The sequence below is a fragment of the Harpia harpyja genome, chromosome 10 (assembly GCF_026419915.1).
Source record: "Harpia harpyja isolate bHarHar1 chromosome 10, bHarHar1 primary haplotype, whole genome shotgun sequence".
Classification (NCBI taxonomy): Eukaryota; Metazoa; Chordata; class Aves; order Accipitriformes; family Accipitridae; genus Harpia; species Harpia harpyja.
The window spans coordinates 38,710,257-38,729,873 of NC_068949.1; the positions used below are offsets into that span (position 1 = coordinate 38,710,257).

General features: G+C 40.6%; 1 protein-coding gene across 4 annotated transcripts in view; it reads right to left on the reverse strand.

Moving 5' to 3' along the window:
• Window positions 1–26: 26 nt before the first annotated feature.
• The window catches only part of SHTN1 (shootin 1), a 66,988-nt gene continuing 47,397 nt past the window's right edge, over window positions 27–19,617 (reverse strand). For 2 of the 4 annotated variants that reach the window (XM_052799711.1, XM_052799714.1), the window contains 6 exons: window positions 18,758–18,840; window positions 14,858–14,967; window positions 14,155–14,208; window positions 11,126–11,246; window positions 10,022–10,205; window positions 27–1,597 (listed from right to left, as the gene is read on the reverse strand). In XM_052799711.1, the coding sequence (XP_052655671.1) occupies window positions 1,387–1,597; window positions 10,022–10,205; window positions 11,126–11,246; window positions 14,155–14,208; window positions 14,858–14,967; window positions 18,758–18,840 (763 nt within the window). In that variant the 3' untranslated portion in view covers window positions 27–1,386. The other 2 variants (XM_052799712.1, XM_052799713.1) reach the window with 2 other exon arrangements.

Here is a 19,617-nt window from a genome sequence, read left to right on the forward strand (position 1 = left end):
ACCAAAAAAGATGTGAAACTACCACACTCGTTACTATACTTTTATTTTTAGGAAAAGCACCAGACAGTTGCATGCAGAGCCAAATCAACAAACTCAGAACATTCATCCTTCAGTGCTATTACTGTTTCAAATCATTAAATAAAAAATATTCCAAGAGCATTCAAGTACTTTACCACCCAATTTCAGTTACACCAATCTTTAGGTAAATCCCTGATTACATTTGTTCATTGATTATAAAAGAACGAGATACTGTGTTGAATTTAAAAAGAGACTACAATGGAATGTGAATTGGCAGTGGAGCAAATCAATTACGTACCTATCTCACTGTCTTCATAGGAAATAAGGGCTGAGGGAAACTGGGATTTGTGTCATCAAATACAGACATCTAAAGTGTTACCTAGTAAAGAAATTAATGCCACCAGTGTGTACCAGGCTCAAAGCAAAGGCTTATTTGTTAGTGCTGCGAGCTTTCAGCTGGGAGTTCTCAAAATGTTGATTCCAAATAACTTGCAATCCTAGAATGACTGAATCCCAAATCTAATCCATACTCACGGGAGCCTAGGATAAGGGGTTTTTTTGCAGCAGCAAACACAAACTCCGGTTGCAGCGGTTCCAAACTTCACTATGTAACACTGAAACAAAAACCAGGAGGTAAGTCCTCCTTTGAAAAGCTTTTCATCCAAATGAGAGCACCAATCTCAACCCACAAACTTCTGACTTTGGCTATCGTTACCAAAAGTCTTGGTACCAAATGACATGCTGCACTGCCTCTGCTTTTCAGTCTTTGGGCTAGCTGTCCACCGAGGAATCTGAAACAGAAATGTTATGCTTGTGCTTTTAATTTCCTCACAAAGGCGTGTGTGGAGACAGCAGTAAGGAGACCTACAAGATCTTGGTTTAAGTAGATATCAAAATATTTTTAAAGCAATGTGTCTAAACACTGATTTTTTAATAATTAATAATACCCCTCATACTAAAGCTGATGTGTGTGTAATCACCTTCATAGGGTCTAACCCAAATGTGTCCAATTCAAGAGGGATGCAAGGGGCTTCTGGCAAGCTTTAGAATGGACCTTTTACAAGGCAGCTTCTCAATAAAAGAATAAGTTTAAAAGCCTTTTCAAATACAGTTTTAAAGTAAAGGTAACTGACTCTTATCTAAGAAAATAATAACCATACCTGCTAAATTAAAACGGGAAAGGGATTCTGAGTGATACATAGTTATTTAATACTTTAATGCATATAACAAAACTGCATACAAAAGACCATTTCAATCTATATTATTGAAAACTGTTTGGAGTACAGACCGTAGCCCCTAGTAACACACCTAAGCAATTTACATGTCCAGATAATGACTCCCAAAAGTTACAGCCTTTCAGAATAACAATTAACAGTTAGAACTGTCTGTTTCTTTTATTTTCTCAACATTAGTTTCTTTATGTGGCAGCTTCCTTTTTTCTTCTTTCATTTTATTCTGATTCAGCGTGTTTTCAGACATCTGATCCCCACTGGTGGAAACAGGATCTAAAACTACAACGGATTCTGTCTCTCTTTCACTGCTAGAAGCTTTTCTTGTCAATTCTGTATGACTAGTTGATCTAAAGGAAAAAGAATAAAGTATATGAATACAGATAGCAGGTCACATATTTAGGAGAAAGAATATAAATATACAGAAAAGCATTTCTATTATTAGTAGCACGTATGACCAGGACAGGTCTACTACACTAGTAAATAGATTCATACATTTAACAGCAGTTACATACAGGTAGTAGCACACGAAGTGCAACAGTCACATTACTCCTCCTGAATCATTTGTTAAGCTAGCCACGGAACATACGTAACAGGAAAAATGAACTCACAAAGCACTGAAAAAATCCTTAGACTATGAACGAATCAGTTTAAAGATAGTCTCAGGAATTTATTTTCTCTCTGCTCATCTCAGAGCTGGATTTAGGTTCCCCCATGTCCAACAGAGCAGTTGCACTCAGAGAAAATGCTACCAGTTCCTGTAGCCTGTAGGCTAACAGTCCTGCAGCCTGAAAGGAGAACGTGACGACTTCTCCACACCTTCATCCCAGAGCAGCTTGCGCGGGGGACCACACTCTACACTATGGCAGGGAGGTAGAGGCGGTGTAACCAGATTTTCCGCTGTGGCTCGGCACCAACGGGCTGCTCATGGTCTCACTGGGAGCAAGTGCAAATGATTTCTGAAAATTCACCTACTGGATTTTCTGAAATACAGAGGGCGTTAGACCTACATTCTGTACTGCAGAAATGGGGTTACGTCTTGATTGCTTGCAGTGCAGGGATTTTTGCAGATAAAAAGCCCTCCGAGTGAGGAGAGAGGAAGGAAAGGTCAGAGACACCAGGGTTATTTGTAGAGGTTGGCATCGTGCTATAAACAGTAAAAGCACTCGTCTATATTCAAAAGCTTTGTACTACTGTTGAAAACATGCAGGCAAATCCTTAGATTAGCTAGAATGCACCAGCAGAGAACAAGGCAAACACCGGGAAAGCACGACCTGAACAAGTCGCAGATCGGGGTACTTCATCTGCCGTCGTAACGCTGCTGTACGGGCAGACAGGCAGCTTGCGAGCCTGGGCTCATACCTCCTCCACCGCGCTTCCCAGACCCCGCTGGCCACGTGCGCCCGAGGGCACGTAACCGGGCACGCTTAGAGAGGGCAGTCACACGTGCGTACTGGCAGGGTACTTTAGGCAGGGCCTTACACAACAGCATGAACACCGTATAGATGTCCACGCCAACACAGCTACGACCACCAAACTGGGCAAGCGCAAAAAACCCTAGCGCGGCGAGGTCCCACACGCACCCGTGGGTGTGCGGCTCCGCTCTCCTGGGAAGGCTGAATGTAGAGCTGCTGAAGGCAACTGCATTTGCTAGTCCAGAGCCTTTTATTTTTTTAATTTTTTTTTTTTTTTAATTTTTCATGCTTACTCATAAGGAACAGCCTTCCATACTGCTAAGATAACACCCTTGAAAGGAAAAAGTAGAATCAACTGGAGGCCAGCGAAAGAAATTCAGCTACTGGGTCCATCTGCTATGAACTGCCCTTTATTGTGACAGTCTTTGTCCTGGAGAAAATTACAAAGAAAAAGGAGGTCACCCCACTCAACAATTAGAGCACAGGGCGGAGAATGTACTGGCTCCCACCTGACGGGGAGAGAGTAAATGTACAGGTTAAAAACAAATAAATAATCACAGAAACAACAATTGTTGCACTTTCCATTTCAGGAAGAATTTACTCAGCTTGCTACTGAAGCACTGGATATAGCAAATGAAATTCCATGTTCAAGCTTTAATTACAGGAATTGTCTCTAACATTAGAACTTTGGTGTAAGTTAATTAATGCAGAAATTGGTGCTAATAGATACAGTTTCAGACTCATTTGATTATCATCAGAAGCCAGTGATTTCATAAGGAAAATAATGCTTATTTTATGCGAAAGTTGCCAATCATTCCAGAAAATACAAGGTGGGGTATTCTGAATGTTACAGCAAATTAAACTTTTTAAAGCAGTGTAACCAGAAGAGGGTTATTTTAAAAAGTGCTACCTCTGAAAAGCTGATTGCCCAACACTATAAAAATGGTCACAGCCATAAATGCCAAGTTCATTTTTATTTCACTTTGGAGGTAACTATCTTTCAAATCCCAACAGCTGGACTATTTAATACAATCTGGTGAATCAAAGTATAATTCTTCACTGGGCTCACAGTGGGGAGTCTGCATTAGTGTATGGCAGCATTCCAACAACTGATGCACAGCCAAACGCTCTGAAGTCTGTTTCATTTATAACAAAAATGGATAAAATGGCAATCATATTTACCACCTTCAAAGGACAGAAAAATGAAAGATGTCGATATAAAGTAGTTTAATGGAGAAAACCAGTGATTAAATCAGCGTTTCAAGCATAAAAATAAGAATTACTATTCAGACTTCGTTGTACTAGCATTCCCTTCTTCAAATCCTTTACACTGTTGCAGCACCAGCCTGACTGTGCTGCTGTTACAGCTGAGGCATTGTTAAAAATTATTAACCCTGTTTATCAGGTATTCATGGCCCATTTTCAATAGTTTGTCAAGAGCAGAATGCAAACATAATAAAGTTTCAGTGCAAGAATGAACATAATTTTGGTGCTCCCTTTCAAAAAACAGGTTTTACTGCTACAAATAAAGCTGGGAAAAGCAATTAGTACAGACACAGTTAGCCACAGTTTTGAACAATTACAAATTTGTCCAGCCAAAGTATTTGCATTTAGTTCTATGCAAAGCTCTTCCCTCATTAAGATTGTTAATGTTGTTATCAGTATTCTTGTTATTTGTCCAACCATATATTTAAGCCAGAAATTGAAAACCTAGTTCTGTTGTACTCATTCATACATAATTGTTCATAAGTCTGTGTATATTTTTATGACTAAACACATAAAATTTGTACTGTGAAATCCAGATTTAGATGATAAATGCATTTTAGATTAATTATATGGGATGTGCAAAGTCCCATGCAGTACTGAGGGCTGCTTGTGATATAAGAGTATCAAAAGCGATATATTCTATTTATATAGTTACAGAAGCTACAGAAGGTGTAAAAATAAAGGGTTACGCCTGACGGGCCATCTGTGAACTAGTACTGCCATGCCCTTTGTAAATAATTTACAGTAGGAGTACAAAAGGACAAACTAAGGATCAGATTGTCCCCTGAGACTTGGATTTTCTTTGTTTCCTCTGGTTAATATTATAATCTTGGTATTATTTAACCTTGCTTGGTGCTCTATTCATGAAATCATTGTAATATGTTTCCATTAGAAACCAGAATTTTATGTAAATATCATGGAAAATCTTATTGGATGAAGTCCCATCCAATTTTCTATCTATATGTAAAAGCAGAAGGCTAAAGGAAACCATTCAAGGAAAACACTGTAGGAAAATCTGCGGGGTTTGCAGCATATTTAGAAAATACCGTCAAAAATCTGTTCCAACAAAGACTGGTTTTGCAAGTACATAGTATAGGTATGGGAGACTCCACGTAGATACTCTGCCTGGAATCTGAGATGGTACGAATGAATTCATTTCTGCTACAAAAGCCGACACTAACATGGCATCAAATTAGTATACTTTGTCTTTCAGTGAGCTCCCTAATCTAGTGCCATCGTCCATCTTCAAAGCCAAATTGCTTTCGAAACCAAAATAAAACTCAACCGGTGCTATTCCTTACTCACCAAAAGATGAGATTTGAAGCATTAAGCTAATTTGACAGTTGCTCACCACCAGTTGCTTCTTTATATCATTTAAAAACCATGTCTCCATGTTAATTATAGCTTCCTATTTGCCTAACTACCTCCCACCCTGACCCCAGCATTCCCATTTTCCTACAAGATCCCCACAACCAAGGACAAACATCACTTGTGCAATAAAGCTCACACTCCAATCTGTATGTCCTTTCCAAACTACCACGCTAGGAGGGTTTGCCAAGTAACAACAGCTCGGCTGTCCTGTGTCAGACCCGGACCAACCAGCCCACGGTGTCAGGCTGTACAGGAGAGTGGGTGTCAGCTCAGCAGAGTGCCATCGTGGTCTGTCCGGGGCATGCCAGACCACAAGAGGCGAGTCAATTTTATCCTCAGTCAAAAACCTTTATTGAGAATAAAAACTAAAATGCAGATGTGTTTATTAAATATTTCAGAATTCTTAACAAGGCAGGGGAATACAACTGACAGGACCAAAGGCTAATACCGAACAACAGTAAAAAATAACACCGATTCCAAGTCTTGAAAGTCTTCAATGAATAAAAAATTCCATCACACTACAGTATTTGTCAAAAGGAAATTACAGGGAATACAAACAGTGACACTAGTGAATTAGTCTGTTGGTCCCCCCCCTCTGATAGTACCAGTACTATCTTTAACACCAGGCATCTGTGAAGAAAGTGCAAGAAACCTTCTCCGTTTCAGGAATGCCCCTGCTAAATCTAGCTGAGTAGAAAGGTGGTCAACATCGCAGCGAGTAGAACGGAACTGCAATCTTTAGTATGGAAATTGTTCCCATTTTTAGGTGCTTTTTTGAAAGTGCTCAAAAAGATTGGCAAATTCATTTAAATGAAGGATCTTGGAGAGCTTCTACCTGCACTGAGAGAGCACACAAAAAGTACACTCTAAGAAAAACGCGTGACAGTAGCTTTTAAAACAGTTAAAACTGAGGAGACCTCAAACTTCCAGAACATCCCATTGTTTTCTTCATTTGTTGTTCAAACTAAATTGCCCATGTTCAAGCTGCACTGGAAAACCTTTGCAGTTCTGTCTAGCTGAGGCTGAGCTGCTTCCTGCAGAGCTGGTAGATGATTCAGAGGTACTAAGATTACAGCCAGGAGAAGGACAAATCCTTTAATTGTATAAAATCATCAGATTAAGACTAACCCTCTCTGTGGTTCACTGTGTTAGCGGAGAACTCTGCTGCCCAGAAACAAAATGTTTACAAAGTGCTGGGGAAAAAAAAACAAACCCAAAACCCAGGGGCAGAGCCAGACACACCTTTCCCTTCTGTGTCTACACACCGCAGGGAGTCAGGGGAACTCTCTTTGCTCCCAAGGGAACTAAATTGTCACCTATTCTCTTCTAAGCAATTGTCACAGAATTACACTCATGCTGGGTTAAACATTTGGGAAGAGATTTGCAGAGGAAGTTACCTGAATACTGAGGTAAGGCCTCAATTTCCCTATAGGACACACATTATTGATGTCTTCCCCCTCAGCACCACCTCAGCGAAACCACACATTCCAAATCACCTGCTAAATGGCTTCAAACCCTTCTTCTAACAACCTCCTGCGCTGAAATAACACCTCACCTAGTGGTTCGAAACCCAAATTTTTCTTCTGAATTAAGTTCTCCGAGCTATCATCACTTAGCGTGGTTACAGGAAAGTTTCAGAATCAACCGGTATTTGTCGATGTTACAACCCTTCTCCACAACCCCTCCTTTGGCTACTGACACAAGTGGCCCAGCTGATTCAGCTGGAGTCCAGTGCTTTGGTAACGCTTAACCGCAGGAGTAACCACGTTAGGTGTGGAGGCCTACCTCAACCGAAGACTGAAATTCCTTACCCTGTGTGTATTTAGGTTGGATTGTCACTGACTCGGGAGTGGGGAGGATCCAGGAGTTTACTCAATGAGCTGACTTCTGTCTACATGTTGTTCACAGGTATATTTTCAAGACTGGGTCTTTTTCAAAGGCGTCACCTTCTTTCTCCATGAGAACGGGTGTGCTGAACTGTTACTCAATGTGAATAAAGAATGATGAATAGGGCTGTTCGCATTTAAATGTCTGTATCACCTCCTCCTTCAGATTACAAGACTTAATAAATGGATGTTGCAGCAAAGAGAAATATCTCGTGCACAACTATTCCTAAGGTTTTCTACAGGAAGCAGTACATTAAAATCTAGGTGAAGAAAAAAGAATAAACACTGCACTGCAAGAGACATCTGGTAATTATTAGACATGTAATCCTCTACTGTGCTATAAAAGGTTTGCTTAGCTGCTGCAAACAGTTGAAGCAGGTCACACCTTTGTCAGATCTCAAGGAATTGCAAATGATGAGACAGCTGCATCCTTTTACCTCAGGTGTGAATACGGAGAAGAAGAGCCACAATAAATCTTTTGTATGCCTTTGTCATTTAGGGTATCTGGTCAAAGCAGCGTACTGTTTGTTTAGTTAACACAGCCTACTTTAGGAAATAGTGTGGTGCAACAGGAGCAGATGCGTAGAGGGAAACAGCCTGTGTTTCAGACCGATGTCCTCATAACACACGTTTCAGGGGGGTTATTCACTGAGCTAGCTCTCTTGTGGCCCCTGGGCCAGTCATTAAAGGCTGGATCACGTCTTCTGGTTTAGTTTCACTCACCTAATGAATCCAGGGATCCAGTTTATGCACTAAGACCGCTCCAGGATACAAATCAAAGCATAGCAAATGGGGACAATAGGGAGATTTGCTTCAGAAGTGCTCTGCTGATCCAAACTAAACTGCTAGTATAGCTGTACACAGGGAAGCCCAGAAAACTGCCTAATTACAGAGCCAAGTTGTCAGACATGTTAAGACAAATGAACTTCCTCCTGATATCTGCTTCAAACGAGCCCTGTTTCAAAACAGCGCTTGCACACCTTGGAGTCTGCTTCTACTAACCTTTGCTGCAAACAGTACCCAGGAGAAAAAAGAAAAGTAACTGCACTTCAACATGGTATGAAGCATCTAGGTTATTTCTGCTCCTCCCTGCCAGCCCAGCAGCAGAAGAGTATGAGAGCCCCAGCACCTTCTCTCTCGCTGGAAAACCATCCTCAACAATCAGCCTTTCCCATTAAGCAGGTTTACACCAGTGACTCGTGCAAAGCAGCCCTGCAGCACTAAGGAATCTGGCCCAGCACATTTGTTTTAAGGCTTTAAACAGATAAATTAAAGTGAAATGTGTCTTTTAGGATGTCACTGTATAGGCAAGCTGAGAAATAAATTGAGCTTCACATATGCTTTTATAACACATAACAACTGTGACTGTCAACACAAGATCCTTTTCACTGTCAATTCACCATGCATTCTGTGAGACCTTGGGGCCTGCAATTATTTCATTTCCTTTCTTGTAAATGCAATTTCCACTTAGTTTGGTGGAATAAAGGTAGGCAAAAGGTGGCAGGAGTTGCTGTATTTTCTGATTAAGGTTATCTGTTCAACATTGTAGAAATCCACAAACTACAAACACAGTATTTTTCAAGAAGAACCTCACCTTTCTGTCAGGGTAGCAGTTCAAGAAAATGCAATGGCATTATTCATGTCAAATTAACTGTTTAACAAATCTTCATCTTTCTGATTAAATTAAAATGAAGATCATCTTTCTTCTAAGGATACTTAAATGCAATAAAAGGGGAAAATACATATGATTGGAAAAGGCATTCTGCTTTTAAAACTTGGTGCAAATTAAAGAAATTTGTAGAGCATAACAGGAAATTGGGCTCTTTATCCATTCAAAAATAAATGATAAAAGTACCTGCAGAGAGTGAAGTAAATATCAGTTCATAAGAATAGATGTGAACTGAATTTCCAGCTCATTTGTTGTGACTTACTCTTTTGAACCAAGCAACGGACACTTGCTAGAATTGGTGCTGGTGGTATGTTTTAACTGATAGAGCAGGAAATCAGCGGTTTAATTAGCCATGATTACAATATTCTGCTGATCTGATTTGTCTCATCTATTTCCTTTTCTTGAAGTGACAAACCGACAAACAACCTGGCAAGGCAACTGAAGCAAGTGCACAGCCTAAGTTCAAAAGGAGCTTGGTATTGTAAAACAAACCAATCCTCCGTGGATCTGTCAGAAATAAATATTTCTGAAGCAGGTTTAACTCTTTGATGCTTAACCAGCACCTTGGGTCTTCAATCTGTTGTGACGAAAGATTATTCTGCCACCTGTGCAAATGCAGCACTAACTGTATTTTTTGGTTTTGAAGAATCTTAATCTTGAGATTTCAAGGTAATTCAGAATTTTTATCAACAAACATTTAAAAGTAATAGTCAGGACTTGTTTTGGTCCAACAGAAACTGCCCCACACACCTGCATATAGACCAATATGACTTACATGTTTCTATTTTTCACCATATTGTCCTAGAACGACCTTTTTTTAAAATCAAGGCTTAACTGTATAATTATCATCCCTCTTCTCTTCAGGATATGGAAAAAAACCCTCAACCCTGCTATTCCTTAAAAACTCTTTGAGTTCTTTTTTTTGGCAGAGAAGATGAACTTTTTTTTTGAAGAATGTTCACAGATTTTATAGGAAAAGAACTTTATTACAGAGAGTTCGATTTCTACCTCCACGTGAGACTGCAAATTATTTAAGGAGTCAGTAGTAAACAGCTGCAGACTGTACATTTATCCTGTTAACCAAATTTGCTATTAAATCACTTTCAAAATGCACCAGCTAAACAGATCTGGTACTAAAATATATCTAGAAATCCATATTCTACTTACTGTAATGTAGGCTTGAAGCCCGTGACACCCTTAAGCTGGTTAGAGACAGGACCTGAGTCAGGTACTTTGGAACTGAATTCCGTCTCCAGGTCTTTCTTGTTCAACGCTGTTTGTGCGGCACTGGCTCCCAAACCTAGCACAGGCAGAGATTTTGATTCTGATGTGGCCAAGGTTCCAGTGGGACCTAAAACCCAAAGAAAGTTTAATGCTTCTGTTATCCGGATTGACTGGTCTAGAAACAACAAATAAGCACAGCAGAATTCAAGCTAACTGCTTGGAATTTTAACGAACAGCATCCAGTGCATGCAGAGTATCAAAACACCGTATTTGCAGCTTCTGCTCTCCCCACCAGGATTAACCCTTTCTTGTACCACAAGCAGGGCTTGCTATATTGACACAGCCATGCACTCAGTCCCCTTGCCTTCTGGGATGGTAAGTCCTGCTGCCCACACAGCGCTACCAAGTCACAACTTGCCAGTGCTCTCTCAGCCTGAAGTGCAACTGGAGCAAGAGCCAGCCCAATGACAAAAAAGCCTGTTCTCATACTAATGAGTAGTCAGTGAACTGTCTATCTACAAAGTCCAAGCTAAAACCATACGGTGACATTAAAACCAGCCACATCTGCATTGACTATGGCATGCACTTACACTTGCACAGACTGTGTTTCTAGCCAGGCAGAACATTAACGGGTTCTTACCGATGATGATAGTAAAGCATAGCTTAAAAACTGCAGGCCCTTGCTCTGCAGAAGAGGTTAATTCAAAACATTAGTCCTAAATCCTCATTTCTCTGGTTACCATTACTTTCAAGAGTATTTTCACAGTAGGCTCACACTATTAGCTCCAATAACAATGTCTGAGCTCCAGGCAGGACAGAGGAACCTGTGTATATACGGCTGTGTGCGCAGAAAATCCTGACAGAGGCATCTCTTGGAGAAAATGGGGATGAAAAGCGACAGGTGTGATGGGGAAGTGAGTCACTGCAGAAGTAAGCAGGGTTCTCCGTAATGGCTGAAATGGCAATGGTCTGGAAAAGAAAGTAAAGCTTCAAGAGTCACTTAATGCAGGGAGAGGAAGAGGACTACAAAGGAGTCCAGCCACTTACTGCCACTGTCCTGGTCAGTGGTTACTTTCCGGCGTCGCAGAACTCGTTCCAGCTCTGTTTCACTGCTGTCTGTTTCAAGGGACTTCAAGCTTCGGGAACTAGTGGATTTATTCAATGTTTCCTAAAGCGAGAAATAGGCATGAAAAGCTCTCTGAGGACCTATTATGCCTTGCCAAACATCTCACGTGCACAACGCAAGAACCTTTTAAACTGCAGAAAAGCAACTGCAGTTCTAGACCGGTGTGTGAAGCTCTTCCATTAGTACAACAGCGAGCATCTGGGGATTGGCTCGCCACTCTTCCCTCCCCTTACTTGGATTTCCCACTTTAGAGATTAACCATACTTACCTACACATTAGAGGGTTGATATCAGGCTTGAGAAAGATGCTCTGGATCACTACTGAACAAATTCTGATGTTTGCAGGGAACTGCCAACTTCCTCCATCTTAACATTTAAAGGATCTTAAAAAACTGCTACAGCGTTATCATGCCCATCATTAACCTCTATTAGCAAAAAGCCAAAGATCCATATTTTACTGCTCCAGCATGTTTTATATTTTAGCGTGGTCCTGTGTTGCTGCATCCTGGTGCGCACACGTATCTGTAGAAGTCAGTATGTACTAGCTGCAACTGCAGCATGTCATTATATCCTATAATCCAGCTGATCTGTCGTAAACCTGACCCTATGTCCACATACTTCATGGTTTCTCTTATGCAGAGAGTTAGATCTCAAGTTGAAACAGTTTTTTTATACATACAAAATAGAAACGCATGCTACTGCTGCCTTATGCCAAGGTTAGTATTTTGTATCAGTGAAGCTGCAAGTCCAGCAGCACTTTTCTTAAAGGGGGGGAGGGGGCAAAGGCTTTAATCAAAGCCTGAAACCTCCCAAACTTGCCCACAGGAATTTTAACATGCACATAGTGCATACTGCATGCATTTCCCAACTGACAAGAGTCAGTTACCGGATCAGCACCCACTTGACTGTAAAATTTCCCCAAAATGTTTACAATGCAACTGAAAATTTGGGACCCATATGCTATTTCATTCTCCCTCTGAGTCTTGCCATCTTTAGCAATGCCCAGGAATCCTGTTTATTCAGCCTTCCAAAACGTCAGACTTGTATAGCATTTTTCCAGAGCTTAAATAACATATTCTTAACATCTTTTGTTGACAAGCACATAACTTCTGAGCAGAAATAGCAAATGACAAAAGGAAATGGCATCACAAGTTGCAAAAGCTGTGCTACTTTCAGGATCCCAGCAAAGTAACTCTAATTCTTCACCCGTGCCCCAAAATTAAAATATTTTCTTTACCAACTATTTGAAATTTAACTGAGAAGGTACATTATTAATTAGTAGTATGCTCCAGATCTGTACAAATGTACACGTACGAAAGCAACTTGAGCAACGAGTCGCTCAAACTCTGCAATCTGCAGAACATAAATGTGTTTTGTTTGTAGCAACTATATGGAGGTCTACATGAAATGCATAATTAGCATAGTAACAACAAACGTTTACTCCATCACATCCCACCCCCATGTTTGTTGTCTGACTGTGCATAATGATTGGTCTCAAGAATAGACTGGAATTGGATTTTACACAGTTTGTCTTATACTGCAAATATCCTGAAGGGCTCAAAAGCAACAAGCTAGATACAGAAGTACAGTGACTGTAGGTTTCTCTCTGCTTCCCCTGAGTACATAATCAAGTCTCCCCTAATGGCAGTGATACAGTGTCAAAGAAATAAAACAGCTATTAGAAAACGAAAGGACCTTCGGCAGGATCATTCAGCCCAACCTTCACTGGTCCAAACAGCACACCATATCAAACTATTCCTATAATTAGAGTTCAATTTAAAACATAATCGCTGTGTTGCATTTTCTATTTACCTCCACATTTAATTATGTGTCCCTCTAATTAGAGCTCGGCATTAAGGTCTGGTGGCTTTCTAGATCATTTCCTCCCTTCTTCCCCTGCTTTCATGTGACTGGAGAACAGTAAGTTTAACACGTCATTGGTGCCACACTCATGATTTTAAATCACAGCACAGGCTGTGGCTACCCCCTCTGCTGTACTGCCTCGCATCACTCAACACAATACTGAAGTTATTTTTATAAGGGCTGTTTAGGTGCTATCATGGATGATTAGAATAATTAGCCTTACCTTCTGTAGAGTGGATGTGAAGTTCATTGCTTCAATACGGGCAGAATTTCACCATATTTCACCTTACAAAGGCAAAATTTCACCTCGTGTGCCAAAGCTGCACTTCAACTTTAAAAGCTTCAGGGTCACAGAAGTCAGGGAGCAAGAACTACAGCTCCTTCTGACTGTTTGATACAATTTTAGCACTCATGCAAAAGAAGCAACCAGTTAAATAAGCAATGCAATGTATGAGTAAAGGACAGAACAAGAGCAAACTTAGCATGTTGCTCCAAGCAGGACCAAATACATGCCTGAAGTTTTTATTTGGTGATAAATGGGTATGTGGACAGCTATTCAGAATCAATTTTGTCTACATACAAATGCAGACAGACTAGAGAGCTCTTGCTCTATTTAGGCTACATCTACACTAACAAGAAATTCGGTGCCTCAGGAGAGAGCAGGAGATCAGAACAGTTGATGAGGAGAACCCTACATCTACTGTATGTGCAGTCCAGGGGCTTTACTTTGGACTAGATATATTCAGCTGCTTTTCCCTCCCTAAGCATCCTCACTGTACTTGGAAAGTTTCCAAAGGATCTATGGCAGATGCAGACCATAACATCCCCTCTAGTGGCAGGAACATACAAACCCAGAGCAGAGTTAACAGGCTCGTTTCCTCCAAAATACATTCTGTTAGCAAGACCAGAACCAATCTTTCAGTCAGACCAAAGTCAAAAGTGGAATAGGCAATTCACTCCAAAACTGCTGTACGGCTTCAAACCAAAACACTAATGCAGAAGTTTCAAATACTCAGATATTTTGCACAGAAAGCCCTGTCAACTCAATGAGAAGAAAAAACTGAAATATAAACTATGAGTTTTCTTACCAGAATCCCTTTTAATTCTTTCATTGCACTTTCAGAGGGCTTTGGTGTTTCTGGCTGTAAACAAACACAACACATGCATGTTAAAAAACATGTGAAATGGACCATGACAGACTTTGTACTTGAAGACGGACATCGCGCAAGGGTCTGCTGCACAGGCATGCAGTTGTATTATGCAGTTCCTCTGCTCTCTTCTCTCATGGGTACAGGTCTAACATTCAATCTATTTTCTTATACAGATGAAGGGAAAAGCCTTAGCTCTTAACACTGTGAATCACAGCCTATACATAAAGAAAGAGTATGCTTTTGTGAAGATGGTAAGCAATACCTCATAGAAGCCAAAGTCAGGTAATAGTGGTAACTGCTGCATAAAGGAAGAAATACTGCTAAATACAGTCTACTTCTTGATCACCCCTTCACCCAGTTCAGTTATTCTCTCTGTGCTTTTCGTTTCTCAGTAGCTGTTTGTTTACAAGATGTTTGCTTTAAGTTCCTTTCTGTGTCAAAGAAACTGGACTTCTATTTACTTACTGTTGGCTTCACTTCTGTTTCTGTTCTTCAGATATACGCTGCTCTAATTCTGAGCAAAGCAAATGAGGTAAGTGAAGCAAATGTATTCTTTTGAATGAATTTTACAGAAAGCCTGATTTATTTTCAGTGTAAATTACTGTACTTCGCTAATATTGCTCTGCTATTTATTCCAAACCTTTGTTTTAGGCCTGCTTGACTGGTTGACTGGTCTCAGATGAACTCCCTTTTTAATTCTGTCCATCATTTCTTCAACAGCTTGTCTCTTCAGATCCGTAACTTCTTCACCTGTTCCAAAAATCAAAGAGCATATCACATTCCAGATATGAACAACAGAGAAATAGTACAAAGAAAAAAACATGTTAAACAGATGGCCTCCTAAACAGCTTGCTTGCCACATACAGCCATTAACCAGAATCATAAATTAGTTTTAATGATGAAACAGCATTTACATATACAATGTACTTAGTTATACTCCATGCAGTAGGTCTTCCTGCCTGTATGTGTCACGCATATTGCTCATGTACTACCCAAATGCATGGGTTTTCTCAGTTTTATTAAAAATTAAAATGATAAGCATAAATATACAGGCTTATTTTTCTCCCCATAAGTGGGCTGTTCACAGGGTCTTTCTTACAGGACCACTGTCTTACTCTTAATTTTCCCCACCACAGAGAGGCACTTTACCTTACACTGCATACAACTATATGGTAGCAGAAACCAGCAACCTCATGTCTAGTTAACAGGAATTCTGGTTTCTGGATACAGCGCTGTTAGTGATCTTTGCTATCAGCTAAACTGTCACAAGCTCTTCAAGGATAAAATGCCAATCTACACAAACTGAGGATCCAGCTGTGGACTTTGCAAACACCAAACCGCAGTGCCTGCAGAAGTTTGGACAGAAGCAGGGCCCAGATCCCGAAAAATTCAAAGCTCCTATAACTGGAACTTGGGAATTGCAAAAGCTCAGTGCTACAGGCTGAAGCGCCAAGCACTGAATAATACGGCCCCGATTCCACTGTATCTCTTCACTGTAGCTCAGCAGAAATTTCCACAGCTTCATCAACACAGACCAAGTTCATAACGCCCCATGGCGAGGCCTGTATGCAGCCCGTCACAAGACTACCAAACGTGTCTTATATTTCACATGGGTTTAAGAACCTTGCTGCAATGATACACCAACATTTCAGACTGAACTAAAAACACACATCTGAAGAACACTGCATCTAGTTAAAGGGCAGAACTTAAATACCATGAAAGGAAATGGTTGCTTCTTCAAGAGATTCAGTATCAGGACTGCAAAGTGTTCAGATGAAACGGGAAGCTGTGTGATGAACCTAAACAATACCTGTTAACTTATCAGTGTTCTGGATAACATTAACAAAAGACACTTAACATGCCATACCAAAAGGGAAAAAAAAGAGTACTTAAAGCAAATACATGGGAGAAATATGGCTGACACTATTCAAAGCTGCAATGTTGTACCTTATATAACAGGAATTTTAAATAGACTTTCGCTCTCTCACTTGTCAGAGTACTATTGATGATTCATAGAAATGCAGTTTCTGTATTGTAAGCTGATTTAATGTCAGGCTTTAATTTCACAAACAGGCTGCTTCAAATATAAAAGCTTAATTGGTGGTACGGGATAGAAACCACTCATTCTAAGTCCTTAACAAGGGTCAAAACAAGCCTCAAGTTGGATATAATAACTAGATCAAGAGAGAACTTTCCCCCTTTTTTATTTTTATTTTAAGAACAGCTCAACTATTAAGAGAAGAAGCAGTTTATATGTGATTGAAGAAAGGTCAGAACTGTTAAAGTTTGCTAATAAATAATGAAAGAATGGGGTGTAGAGAACTTATAGTGAATTTCATAGTATTTCCCACAATCACTGTTGGTAACAGTCTCAACAAAAAGGTGTAATCAAAACATCTAGGACACTTCAAGGTAAGGAAACCTGATAAATGAAGGCAACATAATTGAACTTTTACTGAAAGATGAGATTGACTCTTCATCAGAGATCTCGGTACAAGGTCACTTCTCTAATTATTTCACCCAGACCAACAACCTTACTTCTCTCAGACTGGTAACCAGGTCCCAAAGATCCCCCCAGGGACCTGCCCAAGTCACCCCATTCCTCAGTTCCTCACCTGTAAAATGGGAGGGGTAATACTTCCTTCCCCCACTTTCTGCTTGTTGGTCCCATCTGACAAGCCAGCCATGCTTACATACCATTACAGTCTGCTAACAGTGATTTTTTTCTTTAACAGTTATATCCTATACCTAGAATTTCAGTCAGGTTCCCTTCTGCAGCCCCCTTCTTTAAGTGGCAGCAAATAGGTTAAGCAATTCACTACAGACAAACTCCTGCTGTTTCAGAAGGAAGATAGAAACAGCAAGAAAAACCTTGGTTATTTAACTGGCAATGCTTGTCTAACCAGATCTGACTCTTCAGGCACTCATGATCTGTACTTAAATCCTGTTCTCAACCTACTAAGTTTCCAGCTTCCATTAATAACAATTAAATGCAATTTCAGCTGTTACTTTGCATGCAGAGTCACCTTAGTGCAAGATTCTGTTTTGTTTTAGGTTTTCAGTATTGTTAAAGGATTAGCATTACAGTCAACTCCGAGCGGTAATTTCGCAAGATATGAATTGAGGGATGAAAACAAAAGCATTTAACAAACTAGCTCTGTGGAGAGGCTCTGTACAGAAGAAATCAGAAACAAGAAGCCATTTGGAAATTGGAAGCTTCCCTGTATTATGCTGTATATAATCTGCTCTCCGCTTAATGCTTGTTGGGTTTGTTCTTTTGCCTCTTCCAGATAACCTGTGGAAGTGCAAAGCCCTGCACACACTGTAGCTGCAGCTGCATGCTGTAGTGTCTCCAGTTTGGAGGCACAGGCTGAGCCTTTCAACCCTGCTATAGTGCAACTACTACAGGCAGTACCAAACTGCCAGGGTGGAACTCAACAAGCTGCACGGAGTCAGTGTAACAGCATGGGGCCTAAATTGAACCATCCTGTTCTCCCCATCCCTCTCATCCAGCACATCACCATACCCAGCTAAGTACTTATCTTGTCAGGTCCTTCTGTGAGCCTCTAAGAAACTTGACCACCCTCTTCCCAAGGGAAAAAAAAGAAAGATTACTTTTTCTGCCACATCAGTGAATGAAATCAGCTCAGTGACATCTCTGATAAGCAGCAGAGCCAGAAATAGGAAGATTAGAACTTTTCTTCAGTCACAGCAAGTGCTAGGTCTTCCCTAAAGGTTTTTGATCTGCAGCCTCAAAGACTGTTCATACTAAAATCCACTGGAAAAAGTAAATTGGATGCTGATCATCAGCTCAGTTGTAGAGGCATAGACGGCTACGAGGGCTACACAAATTTGCTTGGGATCTCAAGGAAGCTTGCAGTAGAACAGAACAGAATAGAATAGAATAGAGTATTTCTGTTGGAAAGGACCTACAACAATCATCTAGTCCAACTGCCTTACCACTTCAAGGCTGACCAAAAGTTAAAGCATGTTATTAGGGCATTGTCCAAATGCCTCTTAAACACTGACAGGCTCGGGGCATCGACCACCTCTCTAGGAAGCCTGTTCCAGTGTTTGACCAACCTCTCAGTAAAGAAATGCTTCCTAATGTCCAGTCTAAACCTCCCCTGATGCAGCTTTGAACCATTCCCACGGGTCCTGTTGCTGGATACCAGGGAGAAGAGGTCAGCACCTCCCTCTCCACTTCCCCTCCTCAGGAAGCTGTAGAGAGCAATCAGGTCACCCCTCAGCCTCCCTTTCTCCGAACTAGACAGACCCAAAGTCCTTAGCTGCTTCTCATAGGAGTACCAAAGCTACAGTACCAAAGATACCACTTCCTATCTCAGAGCACATATACCTGAGCCGGAATCACATTTCTGGACTGCAAGGTAGATGAATATGCTGGGACATGGATAGCAACAGTTAATGTTGACAATTATAAGCATTTGCATCACTATCTGTACCCACAGTTCATTTTCACTAGCTTTATCTGCAGTACCTAGTGAATAATCCGCAAGACTTGAGAAAGGATGAGCCATACCTGACTCCTGCTGAGGAGGTTTCTCCTTCTTGCTCACATTGGTGTTGGAGTGAGATCTCTTGCGAATCATTGACATGAGAGACCTTTGAGGAAAATGAAACTGCAGATTGTCATTCTGTCCTGTATTACACACTGTTAGAATGAACTTGAACATGACACACAAACAGCTTGCTTATACCTGATTATACAGCTACTTACAAAAGACTCATTTAACAGTTCTTGAATGCAGATGTATGTACTGAATTACCCCCCACAATGCCTCCCATCAAAATGCACCAGAGAAATTTATTTCTTTTTAACAGACATTAGGCACAAATCAAAACACTCCAGATTTGAATATTAAAAGACAGTGTCTCATTGTGACACATGACAAATTGAAGCTGCTCTGGCATAATAAAAGGAAAGAAGAGCTGTAGATATTGAAGTATTATTCTCCAGAGGACACTTAAATATGGTGATCAGTATCTCCTCACCAACTCCAAGTTTGTAATCTTCTTACAGTGTCAAATAATTATCCCTTCACTATAGTCAAAACGTAGAAGTCCAGACAAGGAAATGATTCATCTTAAACCCCAAGTACAAGCTCCTATGCACATCTGATGTGTCAGTGGGGCCTATCACTCCCTACTGAACATTGCTCCTTACAGAGTAGAGCGACCCACCTGACATAAAGGGTCAAAACTCTGCTCCAGAAAAGAGCAGCATCCAGTGCCTAGGCTCTGAAACAACCTCTATGCACATAAACATCACAGTGCATGAAGGAAATACTCTGATTTAGCTACTACAGGGCTTAAAAGGAACAGTGTTATCTATTCCACATAGTAAAGGGCACAAACTTAAACAAACCAAACAAAAAAACC